The 16,243-nt window shown below is 44.5% G+C and overlaps 1 protein-coding gene across 1 annotated transcript in view; it reads right to left on the bottom strand.

Annotated features, from left to right (window-relative positions):
- Positions 1-16,243, bottom strand: part of LOC123996796 (carboxyl-terminal PDZ ligand of neuronal nitric oxide synthase protein-like) — a 187,309-nt gene that overhangs the window by 103,515 nt on the left and 67,551 nt on the right. The window contains exon 3 of the mRNA XM_046300497.1: positions 570-662. Within this exon, the coding sequence (XP_046156453.1) occupies positions 570-662 (93 nt within the window). The remainder of the gene's footprint in view (positions 1-569; positions 663-16,243) is intronic.

Genomic DNA, 16,243 nt, shown 5'->3' with positions numbered 1-16,243 from the left:
GGTATATTTAGCATAGCATAGAACGGATTTGCTCTCATCCTACACTCTACCCTGTCTGGAACGTTATTTAGCAGGGCACAGATTCACTCCTCTCCTCCACTCTAACCTGTCTGGAACGTTATTTAGCAGGGCACAGATTCACTCCTCTCCTCCACTCTAACCTGTCTGGAACGTTATTTAGCAGGGCACAGATTCACTCCTCTCCTCCACTCTAACCTGTCTGGAACAATATTTAGCAGGGCACAGATTCACTTTTCTCTGCCACTTTACCCTGCCTGAAGCGTTATTTAGCAGGGCACAGATTCACTGAACTCTACCCTGTCTGGAGCAATATTTAGCAGAGCACAGATTCACTCATCACTCCCTCTCACTGCTGGTGACAGTTTATGAATCCCACTCACCACCCCAGGATATGACACTTCTCAGCAATGGCTGAGTGCACAGTTTGACTGGGGTTGGTTAGAAACAACACAACAGCCATCCACTCTATGCCCCTAAGCTCTGGACAGTTCTAATGGAAAGAAACTGGTTGAGAGATAATAACAGGTTATAAAAGAAAAAAAACTCACTTTTAACTTTTTTCTGAGTGCCACCTTCACTCCATCCACTGAGACAATGATGTTGACCTTCTTCTTTTTGATGTTCTTCACTTTGAATTCATACTGTGGAAAGAATGATTGATTAACATTAGTAAGTATATATTAAGACATTGAATTTGTATTGAGGAAAGAAAGATTTCTTAATATTAGTTAGCATATAAAGTGAAAATTAAATGAAACATTGCCCCCAAAATAAATGAAAGTATAGCTGCAAGCAGCAATGAAACGGGGCGCTGGAAGCGTTAAACATCCTCATGTAAAAGCCCCATGTAACAATTCAAAACACTTTATATGCAAGTTTTATGTTGATAAAGTGTAGAGAAGTAAAGTTATTAGGCTTTAATTGAGGATACAATATTTTATTTGAGATAGTTGTAATTTCCTCTTCAATCTTTCAACATACTGCTTAGCTTCTCTCAAACGTACTAGAGACAGACGTGATAACATACATTTTGAGTTTCAAGTCAATCGGATGTACGGTTCATGACTGTTTGAGGTTGTGGACAGGTGTCTTTTAAACTGATAACAAGTTCAAACAGGTGCCATTAATACAGGTAATGAGTGGAGGACAGAGGAGCCTCTTAAAGAAGAAGTTACAGGTCTGTGAGAGCCAGAAATATTGCTTGTTTGTACGTGACCAAATACTTATTTTCCACCATAATTTGCAAATAAATTCATTAAAAATCCTACAATGTGTACCTATGATGAAAATTACAGGCCTCTCTCATCTTTTTAGGTGGGAGAACTTGCACAATTGGTGGCTGACTAAATACTTTTTTGCCCCACTGTATATTGAGCAGAAATATGTGCTAATTGGTTAGGATTGATAGAGGAGTCATTAGTATTTTACATTCATTTGAATTTCATTTATCCAGGGAAAGAGAGAGTGTGTGTGTGTGTGTGTGTGTGTGTGTGTGTGTGTGTGTGTGTGTGTGTGTGTGTGTGTGTGTGTGTGTGTGTGTGTGTGTGTGTGTGTGTGTGTGTGTGTGTGTGTGTGTGTGTGTGTGTGTGTGTGTGTCTTTCTATTTAGCCAAAATATTTAACTGAAAGGTATTTTCTATGGCTGAGATCTCAAAGGTATTAGCTACTAGGGTAGCCACTTGCAGGCATTAGCTGGCAGGGTAGCTAGAGGTTTTAAGGCTGTGGCTAGCTTCCCTACATCTGTAGAGTCGATTAGCCTTATCCCTGCTGGTGTCTGATAAATCAGGGTTAAGCATAGGAAAGCTTCTGCTCTTCAAAAACATCACACACCATACCTACACAGCCATAGGGATTTACATTTGCACAACTTGACTGGGAATAACAACTCTGCCATAACCAAATATGGGCCTAGCAGCCGCATGAATCAATGTGAACCTGCTGCCTCCATGTCTTTAATATATCGCTTTAATGTTTCTCTGGTCGGACGCCTGCTCTGTGTGGTGTCTGTGTGTGCTCTCCTGTCTGCTCTGTAGCCACCTGCACCTGGTCCAGACAGACAGAAACAGCTAGGTGTGTGTGTGTGTGTGTGTGTGTGTGTGTGTGTGTGTGTGTGTGTGTGTGTGTGTGTGTGTGTGTGTGTGTGTGTGTGTGTGTGTGTGTGTGTGTGTGTGTGTGTGTGTGTGTGTGTGTGTGTGTGTGTGTGTCCGATTGCCTGTGGTGTGTGGCCAGACTGGCCACCTATCTCTTGTGTTGGCCTTGGACTGATGCCCTGATAACTGATGCAGACAGGCCACCTGTCTCTTGTGTTGGTCCTGGACTAATGCCCTGATGCCTGATGCAGACAGGCCACCTGTCTATGGTGTTGGTCCCAGACTGATGCCTGATGCAGACAGGCCACCTGTCTTTTGTGTTGGTCCTGGACTGATGCCTGATGCAGACAGGCCACCTGTCTTTTGTGTTGGTCCCAGACTGATGCCTGATGCAGACAGGCCACCTGTCTTTTGTGTTGGTCCTGGACTGATGCCTGATGCAGACAGGCCACCTGTCTTTTGTGTTGGTCCTGGACTGATGCCTGATGCAGACAGGCCACCTGTCTTTTGTGTTGGTCCCAGACTGATGCCTGATGCAGACAGGCCACCTGTCTTTTGTGTTGGTCCTGGACTGATGCCTGATGCAGACAGGCCACCTGTCTTTTGTGTTGTTCCTGGACTGATGCCTGATGCAGACAGGCCACCTGTCTGGTGTTGGCCCTGGACTGATGGCCTGATGCAGACAGGCCACCTGTCTTTTGTGTTGGTGCTGGAGTGATGCCCTGATGCAGACAGGCCACCTGTCTTTTGTGTTGGTCCCGGACTGATGCAGACAGGCCACCTGTCTTTTGTGTTGGTCCTGGACTGATGCCTGATGCAGACAGGCCACCTGTCTATGGTGTTGGCCCTGGACTGATGCCCGGATGCCTGATACAGACAGGCCACCTGTCTTTTGTGTTGGTCCCGGACTGATGCAGACAGGCCACCTGTCTTTTGTGTTGGCCCTGGACTGATGCCTGATGCAGACAGGCCACCTGTCTATGGTGTTGGCCCTGGACTGATGCCCTGATGCAGACAGGCCACCTGTCTTTTGTGTTGGTCCCGGACTGATGCCCTGATGCAGACAGGCCACCTGTCTATGGTGTTGGCCCTGGACTGATGCCCAGATGCCTGATGCAGACTGGCCACCTGTCTATGGTGTTGGTCCCGGACTGATGCCTGATGCAGACAGGCCACCTGTCTTTTGTGTTGGTCCCGGACTGATGCCGACAGGCCACCGGTCTTTTGTGTTGGTCCTGGACTGATGCCTGATGCAGACAGGCCACCTGTCTATGGTGTTGGCCCTGGACTGATGCCCTGATGCCTGATGCAGACAGGCCACCTGTCTTTTGTGTTGGTCCCGGACTGATGCCTGATGTAGACAGGCCACCTGTCTTTTGTGTTGGTCCTGGACTGATGCCTGATGTAGACAGGCCACCTGTCTTTTGTGTTGGTCCTGGACTGATGCCTGATGTAGACAGGCCACCTGTCTTTTGTGTTGGTCCTGGACTGATGCCTGATGTAGACAGGCCACCTGTCTTTTATGTTGGTCTTGGACTGATGCCCTGATGCCTGATGCAGACAGGCCACCTGTCTATGGTGTTGGTCCTGGACTGATGTCCTGATGCAGACAGGCCACCTGTCTTTTGTCTTGGTCCTGGACTGATGCCTGATGCAGACAGGCCACCTGTCTATGGTGTTGGCCGTGGACTGATGCCCTGATGCCTGATGCAGACAGGCCACCTGTCTTTTGTGTTGGTCCTGGACTGATGCCTGATGCAGACAGGCCACCTGTCTTTTGTGTTGGTCCTGGACTGATGCCCTGATGCCTGATGCAGACAGGCCTCCTGTCTTTTGTGTTGGTCCTGGACTGATGCCGACAGGCCACCTGTCTTTTGTGTTGGTCCTGGACTGATGCCGACAGGCCACCTGTCTTTTGTGTTGGTCCCGGACTGATGCCTGATGCAGACAGGCCACCTGTCTTTTGTGTTGGTCTTGGACTGATGCCCTGATGCAGACAGGCCACCTGTCTTTTGTGTTGGTCTTGGACTGATGCCTGATGCAGACAGGCCACCTGTCTTTTGTGTTGGTCCTGGACTGATGCCGACAGGCCACCTGTCTTTTGTGTTGGTCCCAGACTGATGCCTGATGCAGACAGGCCACCTGTCTTTTGTGTTGGTCTTGGACTGATGCCCTGATGCAGACAGGCCACCTGACTTTTGTGTTGGTCCCGGACTGATGCCCTGATGCAGACAGGCCACCTGACTTTTGTGTTGGTCCCGGACTGATGCCCTGATGCAGACAGGCCACCTGACTTTTGTGTTGGTCCCAGACTGATGCCCTGATGCAGACAGGCCACCTGTCTTTTGTGTTGGTCCCAGACTGATGCCCTGATGCAGACAGGCCACCTGTCTTTTGTGTTGGTCCTGGACTGATGCCTGATGCAGACAGGCCACCTGTCTTTTGTGTTGGTCCCGGACTGATGCCCTGATGCAGACAGGCCACCTGACTTTTGTATTGGTGCTGGACTGATGCCTGATGCAGACAGGCCACCTGTCTTTTGTGTTGGTCCTGGACTGATGCCTGATGCAGACAGGCCACCTGTCTTTTGTGTTGGTCCCGGACTGATGCCCTGATGCAGACAGGCCACCTGACTTTTGTGTTGGTGCTGGACTGATGCCTGATGCAGACAGGCCACCTGTCTTTTGTGTTGGTCTTGGACTGATGCCCTGATGCAGACAGGCCACCCGTCTTTTGTGTTGGTCCTGGACTGATGCCTGATGCAGACAGGCCACCTGTCTTTTGTGTTGGTCCTGGACTGATGCCTGATGCAGACAGGCCACCTGTCTTTTGTGTTGGTCCTGGACTGATGCCTGATGCAGACAGGCCACAGGTACCATGTGCATTTTACGTTCAGCGTAGAAAACCCCAAATCTCAGTCTCTAAGCACATTCAAGTATTCAGTACAATCCACACCAGCTGGTCCATACTGGCAAGGTTTTAAAAGTCCATTAAAAGTTTATCTGTGTTTGGGTGAGGTATCTGCCCAGGCTGGTCACTAGAAATAGACAGCAATTTCGGATGTTTGAAAAGGTCCTGAGAACGTCGATATACTGAATGCTTTTCTCGGCTCTTAAAAAAAAAGCGAACCGATTGTCCAGCACTGGATGTGAACTCATTAGGCTTGGAGCTGGTGTGTGCTGCTTTGAACACTACAGTTCACAATGCTCCAGCAAGCTGTGAGAACACTATGAATACTGAAGATACCTAGTGCATCGTTTTTAATTACTTTGTTTTAAGCCTTCCCCAAACCATAGCCGTAACCTTAACCTCTCAGAATGAGTGCCTAAACTATTAACATTTGAGTAGTTTATGTTTTAACCTTGTAACCATGCGAAATTAAACCCTGTAACCACACAAAATGAAATCTTCAAAAATAACCATCCTTAATACGTCGAATTTCGAAGGGAAACAATGAGATCATGTTGGTCTACCTGGCCTGTTCAGTGCAGGGCAATTCCCTGGTAACATAATTACATATTTTATTTAATTCAGCAGTCAGGATTTTGAGCATTCTCTGGAGGAGAGTATTCATTCTAGGAGAGTATTACCAGTATCTTTGATATTAGACAGGCTGCTATGAGGCCTGCCAGGAATCTCATCCCTTGCTAACCCTGTGGAGGAATAATCTGCTGACCACTACCTGTTACCAGGTCAGTGGATAACACAGACAGCTGGGATAGATAGACAGACAGGGAGAGAGACAGACAGGCAGGCAGGATGGCAGACAGACAGCTAAACTGGGACAGACAGACAGACAGACAGACATACAGACAGACAGACAGACAGACAGACAGACAGACAGACAGACAGACAGACAGACAGACAGACAGACAGACAGACAGACAGACAGACAGACAGACAGACAGAGGAACAAAGACAGATAGACAGTACAGTACCGTGACTGTCTATGCGACGTGTGTGTGTGCATATCGTACGTGTTCGTTGTGAGTGACCTCTTTACAGATTACAGCGTCCATCTAATGCCTCTCAATGAACGGCTGGCACATACAGTATATGCATCTATGTGGCGTAATGTGACAATATTTAAATAGGCCTGTCTATCCCTCATGATCCTGCTCCATCTGACAGTAAATCACATCAACTAGTCAGGTCTGGCAGGCTCGTAAAGAGGTGCCACAGCACATTCACTTTCAATTTCCAATCTACATCTTATACTGATGATAGGATGTTCAATAACACATGAAACGACCAAATAAACGGACCTAATTACGACAGTCAAAAAGGCACAGGCCATATTTTTTTTGTGCTGCCATTTTGAAAATTAAATCTTGTAAAGAAGACAGGGCTTAGAAAACAAATTGTTACGTAACAAGAAAGACTTGTCATGTAAAGACTGTATTGTGTGTGTCTCAGCATGTGATCTATTTAACATTTAGCCTCCATATTGCCAGATAAGCAGGTAATTATTTCCTGAAGGTCGGCCACGAGCCGTTTGCTCTGTAATCCATCATAGCAATAACAATACCATCAGACAAACATAATGGCATCTTCTCAAAGGCTATTTTCACACACATACAAATACCCCTTAATCTGATCCACCAATGAGACCGGGCCATCCATCGATGACTGTCATAATAATAAACCTTTTCAGAGAGTTTGGATGCAGCATTTTGGTCTCGCGCACGTACACACGCAGGCACACACATCATCAGACACTAAACCACTGCAAAATGTCTTCCAGAAGCACTCAGCCAGCTAGATGTCTAGTTGTGCTAGATGTCTAGTTGTGCTAGATGTCTAGTTGTGTTGATACTAAAACAGAAAAAACGGTTTGGTACTAGAATTTCTGTTACTTTCGGTACTTCTGTCAAATGTGTCTCACGGATCAAGTATGTCTATCAGTGCAGCCGATGTTCCCCTTATAGCCTGCACTAAGCCTGCACTGGGAGTCTGAGCTGCATCATGTTAGCTCACCACTCACCACTCATGCTGCACAGAAGTGAACACACTTTAATGGTCAATTACCTCATACCCCTGCACATTGACTTGGTACTGGTATCCTGTGCATATATGCATGTTATCATTACTCATTGTGTATTTATTCCATGTGATTTTATTTATCTATTGTGTTATTATTATTATTGTTATTTATTTTTCTACTATTTCGCTTTTTTTCTGTGATTTCAATGTGATTTGATTTGATAATGCGACACGACATGTAGAAATGTTCATTACTGTTCGCAAAACAATGTCCATGCAGGTTAGAACACTTTACAATGGAAGAAGATACCGGTAGCATCCAGCTTTGTGGGCTAACTTCTGCTTGCTAGCTCACAGCTGAAGCTAACATCAATTCACTACCCAAGTACTTTGTGATAATATGCTAACCATAATGCAAAATATATTGATTTCAAGGCTGATTGCCACCAAAACAAAGTACTTGGCTATTGCTTCAGCGAACTGACTGTGTGTGAATGGGGTTCCCCCCTTCCTCGTTAATGACGTCATGAATTAAGATACTTCTATGCAAATGTTGTTGATCAGTACAATAAAATATTCCACAAATGGAAGGAAAACAGATTGTCTGTAACCCCATGAAATCAGCCAAAACAAGCCCAATAACTCAATGCAGGCACACACTCCTGTTGAATATTCATTCACCTGTATTTTGAAAAGGCTACATTTTTGATTTACCCAGCTTATCCGTAGAGATGTATCATTCAAATAAATGATTAGCATTATTTTGTTATGTAGTTAGATTGGTAAAAACAAAGTCAAATTGATTCTATAACTTATTAAAATGTTGACGTAAAAAATGTCAAATGCAATGATAGTGAACTAACAAGATGAAGACTGAAGAGAGCAGTAGCTGAGATAATCTGTCTGGATCCAGTGTCATTCATTTTGGTATCGAGTATCACGATGGTGTCGAGTAGGAGATAACACATTTTGGCCTTTACTACTGAAGCACATAGGAACACATTGAATAACACATTCATAAATGGCAAAAAGGACAGTCAACAAATATGTCATAAGAAACAAGGTTTTGAAGTGTCTGTACTAAATCTGGGAGGAATAAAAAAATTAATTGTTTCACACTTATTTAACCCCTTTTTTGCAGTAGGCACAAAACAACCTTTATTTCTTACTTCCATTAGCTTTTTTAAAACTGGTACCAGTTACCTTCAGACGGGTCCTGTGACACGTGTGTGTGTGTATGAGTCATAGGGCAAAAAAGAGAACACCATCGTGTTTGTGAGAATCTCCCTTTTCCACAGTGGAGTCCCATTAGTTTGTAGCCCAAACGGTTTGGATGCTACCAAACAGAAGGTGGCACATCCACGGTACCGACTTCAGACGAGTCTCCTGACACTGTGGGGGTTGTAGAGCAAAACGGAGAACCCCATCGTGTTCATGAGTCTCCCCTTCCCATGGGGTCATAACAGTTTGTAGGTCAAACCGTTCGGACGCTACAGACATTTTCATAAGACAACCGATTTTTGGGATCTGACAAACACCGCTCTCTAGCTCTGCCAACTTTCACCACAGATCCGGAAGTGCGACACTGGTGGATGTGGTGGTTTGAGATGCATCCAATGCAAAAGAACAAACATCTCTAGCTTGAACTGACATTTTGATGGGGATTTATTGGTTATTTAACTTAGATTGACATACCGGTGAGTGAGTCGACTTTATGGGGTTAAACACAATCTAGTGCCCACATTACAGGAGGCCTTTGTAGCCCCTAGCCCTCATGCACTTGTGGAGATCTGAGTAGATTAGATAAGTAATGAGGTAATAGCTTCATCTTACCCTCCAGCCATGTTCCTATCATTCAAGATCTCCACAAGTGGCTCGAGGCTAGGAGTGTTATAAGACAAGTCACGGGGGACCATTAGATCCCAAATCACTTTAATTGATATTGCTATAATCAGGTTTGCGTTTTGTCGATTGAAGTGATCGGCCATAGGCCATCAATTAAAACTTAGAGATGCCCTGTGTCAATGGCTAGCGGAGCCATGAGAGGACAGCGAGGGGTTTCCATAGTGACTCGTTAGAATATCAAGATTTCTTCCAGAAGCCTTCATCTAGAGAGCCATTACCATGTCATCATTAGACCCCTCTCTCTGTTATTCTCTCTCTCTCTCAGTTATTTTTCATGTTCTTACTCTTGCCCTCTGCCTTTCTATCAAGCTCTCTCTCTCATATCTCACTAAGGACCTATAACATTGGCTAATGGAGAGAGAGAGAAATAGAGCGAGAAAGAGAGGGACAGAGTGATATCTCTTTCATCCCACTAGAAACATGTCATATTCACTCTGCTAGAACAGCACACATTCACCATGCCTCCCCCAATGAAAAATAACATCTATGGGAATATAGAATACAAACCCACTGGCCTGTGGCTGATTCAATACCCAGTAAGTAGTTCTCATTCAGTGATGTCACAGTTGTACAGATACTGTAGCTGTCTGTCTGTGGAATACAGTGCCAAACTATATTCCAGCTGTACATCACAGGGAAGAGAGGAATGTACTGACAGGTAGAGCAGAATAAACACACTATCGAGAATACAACGTACACCAGGGATCATCAACTAGATTTAGCCGCGGGCCGATTAATTCTTTAGAATTTGTAGACTGCAAATTGAATGCAAGAAGCCCAAACAGATATATTTGACTAAAACATAATCATTCCAAACCTGGCTGACATTTGTATACGATCACATATCTCTATTTAGCGTTTTCACTGGTATTTTCACAGTATTTTCACAGTATTTTACACCCCCCCCTCTCTATCTCTCTCTTTCTTGAATTTCATATATTTTATCACAGTATGAAAAGATGCGAGAGAGTGAGATGCAGGGAGATATAGAGAGAAAGAAAGAAAGAGTGAAGTACAATGAAGAGAGGAAGGGAAAGAGAGGGAAAGGAGGGAGGGTAACGAAGAAAAGGTGCTAACAGTGTCCTGTCTTGTCTCCAGCCTCGCTTTGTAGTCTATTCCATTACTGAGGTGAAGCTGACCTCCCCCTCTCGCTCTTTTCTTTTCGCTTCTCTTTCTATTGACCATGGGAGTGAGAACGTGATTGAATACAGTTATCTAGTCTGGTTGGAGTAGAACAGGGATCTGTGTCACAACACAAGAAAAACCCAATTTGGAAGCCATTTTGCAATAGAGTATTTCCAGGGCCAATCTATGACCAATAATGACAGTGAAGGAGTTCTGGGACTTACACAATTCCTGACATTAAATCCAAGTAAAAATTCCCTGTCTTAGGTCAGTTAGGATCTATAATAGTAGAGAGAATGATTTATTTCAGCTTTAATTTCTTGCATCACATTCCCAGTGGGTCAGAAGTTTACATACACTCAAAAAGTATTTGGTACCATTAACTTTAAATTGTTTAACTTGGGTCAAACATTTCAGGTAGCCTTCCACAAGCTTCGCCCAAAAAGTTGGGTGAATTTTGGCCCATTCCTCCTGTCAGAGCTGGTGTAACTGAGTCAGGGTTGTAGGCCTCCTTGCTCGCACACGCTTTTTCAGTTCTGCCCACACATTTTCTATGGGATTAAGGTCAGGGCTTTGTGATGGCCACTCCAATACCTTGACTTTGTTGTCCTTAAGCAAATTTTGCCACAACTTCGGAAGTGTGCTTGGGGTCATTGCCCATTTGGAAGACCCATTTGCGACCAAGCTTTAACTTCCTGACTGATGTCTTGAGATCTTGCTTCAAAATATCCACATAATTTTCCTCCCTTATGATGCCATCGATTTTGTGAAGTGCACCAGTCCCTCCTGCAAAGCACCCCCACAACATGATGCTGCCACCCCCGTAGTTCACAGTTGGGATGGTGTTCTTCGGCTTGCAAGCCTCCCCCTTTTTCCTCCAAACATAACGATGGGCATTATTATCAAATAGTTCTACTTTTGTTTCATCAGACCAGAGGACATTTTTCCAAAAAAGTTCAATCTTTGTCCCCATGTGCAGTTGCAAACAGTAGTCTGGCTTTTTTATGGCAGTTTTGGAGCAGTGGCTTCTTCCTTGCTGAACGGCCTTTCAGGTTATGTCAATATAGGACTCGTTTTACTGTGGATATAGATACTTTTGTACCTGTTTCCTCTAGCATCTTCACAAGATCCTGTACTGTTGTTCTGGGATTGATTTGCACTTTTCGCACCAAAATACGTTAATCTCTAAGAGACAGAACGCGTCGCCTTCCTGAGGGGTATGACGGCTGTGTGGTTCCATGGTGTTTATACTGTTGTTTGTACAGATGAACGTGGTACCTTCAGGCGTTTGGAAATTGCTCCCAAGGATGAACCAGACATGTGGAGGTCAACATTTTTTTCTGAGGTCTTGAATGATTTCTTTTGATTTTCCCATGATGTCAAGCAACGAGGCACAGAGTTTGAAGGTAGGCCTTGAAATACATCCACAGGTACACCTCCAATTGACTCAAATTTTGTCAATAAGCCTATCAGAAGCTTCTAAAGCCATGCCATAACCTTCTGGAATTTTCCAAGCTGTTTAAAGGCACAGTCAACTTAGTGTATGTAAACTTCTGACCCACTGGAATTGTGATACAGTGATAGGTGAAATAATCTGTCTGTATACAATTGTTGGAGAAATTGCTTGTGTCATGCACAAAGTAGATGTCCTAACCGACTTGCCAAAACAATAGTTTGTTAACAAGACATTTGTGGAGTGGTTGAAAAAAATTAGTTTTAATGACTCCAACCTCAGTGTATGTAAACTTCCGAATTCGACTGTAGTTTAAAGAGACTCTCCTTCTCTCGCTTGCCCTGTCCCTCTCTCTCGCAATATCTCTTTCGCTCTCTTCCTCTTTCTCTCACAGTTGGAGCAGTTTACAGAATATGTTCTTAACGTGGGTGGCCTTATTTATTTAATGTCTCACTTCTTGCGGGGGGGGGGGTAGTCCTACAGCTAATGAAGGCCTTTGAACCCCATATCTACTGCTTTATTACCTAATGACAGGGCTAGTCAGCAGAACACAGAAATGCAGAAACAGAGAATATGTCAGACGAGGGAGTTTTGGTAGCCAAGTGAGTCAGAGGCTCATCATCTTACGAGTCTATGAGTGTGTCTAAAATGAATGCTTGGAGTGGACAATTTAGTTATAAATAATGCAAAAAGCATCAGTCATCACATCAGTCTGAGGGAAAACTAGAGGGGTCATGATCTGATTTAGAGCGATCAAAATCAGAACATTTTTGTCAGTTATATTTTTGTCAGTTAGAACAAAAAACTGATGAATCATTGAATGAAACTCATTGCTGTTACAAAGATACTTTACACATGCAATTCTCTCTTATTCCTCAACTTATCTGATCATCACACAGATTCAATCCCTTGACTCAATAATGAACACATCACGTGCACGCACGCACGCACGCACGCACGCACGCACGCACACGCACACACAACCAATTACACAGTGAAAACTCTACCAGTGTTGACAAGGTGAGATAGCTTCAGTGGAATGTAATTACAGAGGAGTAGGGGTCTATTATGATACGATAACCACACAGTCATATACATGCAAGAGTCTTATTAGTTCACGCTCCTTTAAATAACAATAACTGCATGAAGAAACGTTCACTCTAAAGGGGCTTGAGACTCCCAGCTGAAAGGCTTTGGTTAAAAGACCCCATTCTAAGTACAGTATCATCTATTCTACATTAATTTGTGTGTGTTTGTGCGCGTGTGGCTGTGGAACAGGAAAAGTCTCCGAGCCATAGGTCTCGGCGTGTAGTCAATGTGAAGTGGGGAAACAGTTGAAGAGTGTCTGCTCGGCTCCTGTTCTGGGTTTGGTTGTTATAACTCTCTCACACAGACACATCGGAGACAGTTACCAGGCGACAGTTACCGTCGACTGGCTCTGCAATATAAAAGTGGAAAAGGCAAGGGGGGGGGGGCAGTTCTATTTGCCTGGAAAAGCACAACACCTCTTTTAATCAAGAAATATGACACTGAGATCTCGCCTGCTCCATCTCCCAAATAACATTTAATCTGCCCAGAGAGGGAGAGAGGTGGGGGTAGAGAGAGGGATGTAGAGGGTGAAGATAGAGGGGGTTAGAGAGAAGAGAGAGAGAGAACGAGAGAATGGGAGGTAGAGGTGGAGAGAGAGAAACAGAGGTAGAGAGAAAGAGACAAAGCGAGAACGGTCGTCTGTTGTGTGCCGGGTGAAATAAGAAATCATTGTGCGTGTAGCAGTCGGGAGCCGGAAGTCTGGGCGGGTGCATCAATAAGACAGACAGGAGGAGGATACGAGATTGTTTTAGCCTCCATTCTCACAGCTAGGGAACAGCAGCGAGGACAAGTTCACTGTGGCATAAAGCCTCTAAATCTCATCAGCAGTGATGACTTCTATACCACCTGTATGTATCTCCCCTCTCCTTGCCTCTCTGATGGTGATGGTAATAGCTTCAGAACGTTTCCACTGTATCCAAACAATACCGCACGACCCCTCATACAGGCTAGTCCTTATCCCTGTGTGTGTCTCTCTCTCTCTTTCTCTCTCTCTCTCGTTCTCTCTCTGTTAATCTACAGTATCTCTGTCTGTCCCCCTCTGTCATAAAGCCAGGAGACCTGAGTGTAGTCCATATTTCTGCTCTCTAATATAGCCAACAGTAAAAGCATTAGAAACAGAATGTAGAAATCAGAATGATGACCACAGCATTCCCATTCCCTCTAGAATCATGCTTTTTTATTAGCTTGGCAAACCATCAGCCCACTATATCACCATCACAAACACACACGCACACACGTACAGGAAAACCCAGAGTGTGCTTAGATGAAGGACGAGATAGGATAGGATATGTTTACCCTAACCATGGTTTATCCACCCTGAGGGAGTTCTCTCTGAAAAAACTGAAACTGCCTGAGTCAACCACACAATGGAGAGGAACAGCTCTGAGAGGACTACAGGGAACTATCTCTGGCCCTGCCATCACTGTAAAACACAAACACAGTGAGGTACATCCTTGTGTTTTCACAGTGTGTAGCGGCCTGTCCTTGTTGTTAAAGAGACACCAGTGGCCTGCTCTCTCCTGCGATCTTATCAACCACTGCTGTGCTATAAAACACAAAAGAGTGCTGTGCTGCATTGATGACTGTTTTCACAGAGGGGTTATGTAGCAGGCCAGGCACCATTGTGTCTATTGTTTAAAGGACACGCACACATGGTGGCCCAGCCGCTCTGGGTTGCTACCTAATCACCCTGGTCGTTTTTCAGCGGGAGAGGGGAGAGAGGGGAAGGAAAGTGGTTTCGAGACAGAGGAGATCGAGAGGGGTGCAAGAGGGGAGCGAGAGGGGAGCCAGTGGGGCGCGAGAGGCATTTCATAGTCATAATGTAGGCCAGATGACACAGGAACTGTCGGCTAAAAGGTTCTTCTCAGGAGCAGCACAACTATTATGGTCTTAACCTCACACTGAAGGGTTATTGGGAAGGCAATTCCAGCTGCCAAGAGCCTATGTGGATTGGAGTGGACTGGGATGTGGCTGCTGTTATAGGATGGTTGACTTAATTTACTCTGGCTCTGAGGAGTATTTGTGGGGAATATTGTGGGGAATCTTCCATTCAAAGTAGCAGACCGAAAGCTGGAGAAAGTTACGAGTTTTAATTGTCAGTTTTCTGTTTGTATCGGTACTCCTGGCCACATTTTCTTTAGAGAACAGTTCCCTGACTGAGAAGTTATTTATTTCTCTCTGATGTTTCTCCTCTGGACCATTTTCCTTGAGGTGTAAGCTTTTAAACCTCTCCACAATGCATGGGTGGGTTCACAACTCTCCACCCGGTCCGATGGATCCTGAAGAGTTTCTGAGCAGACAGATTGAGTGGTATGGGTAACTGTCCTGTCAATAGTTAAGACTTTTCAATTTCAGTTAAATACCAGCAGATAACCCCACTGTCAAAATCATTCTGACTGAGTGTTGACAGAGTGCTAACAGCACACTGTCGAACTGTTTAACACTGAGAGGGGCTGAGAGCTGAGACTTTTCTACAATAGGCGACTATTTACCTCCCAAAACTTTCGTCGACTCAACTTCTAAATATCTCCCTAAAATGCATCTTTGGCCGGTTCATAAACATTTCAGTGGGCTCAATTCAACACCCAACACTAGCAGTACTGCAATCAATTCTCTCTGTTGGTCTGCCTGGCCCCATCAGACGCCATGCGTCACACCCCATACGTCACCACAGGGTGAAATCTGGTTGGCACTGTTCCGAGAGAAGGGTGGTAATTGGCAGACTAAGAAAGAGGGGGAGAGTGAGAGAGACGAAGAGAGGAGAGGTGTTTTATTGGAGAGAGGCTCTTCATGCATTGTGTCTGTGAAGAAAAGATCCCTTCAACTGATAAAACAATTGATTGAGAGAGAGAGACGAAGAGAGAGAGGTGTTTTATTGGAGAGAGGCTCTTCATGCATTGTGTCTGTGAAGAAAAGATCCCTTCAACTGATTAAAAGAGAGCGAGACGGAAAGAGTGAGAGATAATGTCTGTCCATTTGCCAGGTCCTAGTTGTTAAATGACGGGCTGTTAGATATCACATCTGGAACACGACACACGTCTTTATTGCTAATGCTATTCTGAGATTTCCTTCATTTTGAATAGCAGGCCTGGTTTGTCAATCACTCTCTTCCAGTATGTATGCAGTCTAATTTAAAAACATAAGGAAACAGAACTAAAGACAAGGTAGGTGTTGCTGTAATGTAGGCTAAATATGATGAAATCTCTCTTGCAAAACAGTTGTAGCAAAAGCCATTTACAAAGCAATTTACATTCACCAACTGTTCCTCAGTGATTCATATCATCCTGTGTGATATTTCATTAGTTGAACGCATATAATGTGCTTCTCTTCCATTATTTCTCTCGCTGTTGTCCCTTGAACAATTCCGCTCTGTGCAAATGAGAAATTCCTTAAAAGTGACGGACGGCATAATTATTGAACCTCTCCTCAGAGAGAGGAAACTAATCTATATTTCAGTCATTCCGCTGTAGCTTTCAGGGTTGAAGAACCCTCCCTGTCTCATACAACCCAAAGTCTATGAATTAATTCTCTCACAACTGATGACGTTAGCCGGTGCTGGTACTCATTTTGGGTGCAGC

Source organism: Oncorhynchus gorbuscha, linkage group LG15 (assembly GCF_021184085.1).
Source record: "Oncorhynchus gorbuscha isolate QuinsamMale2020 ecotype Even-year linkage group LG15, OgorEven_v1.0, whole genome shotgun sequence".
NCBI lineage: Eukaryota > Metazoa > Chordata > Actinopteri > Salmoniformes > Salmonidae > Oncorhynchus > Oncorhynchus gorbuscha.
This window is presented reverse-complemented; position numbering and strand designations above follow the sequence as displayed.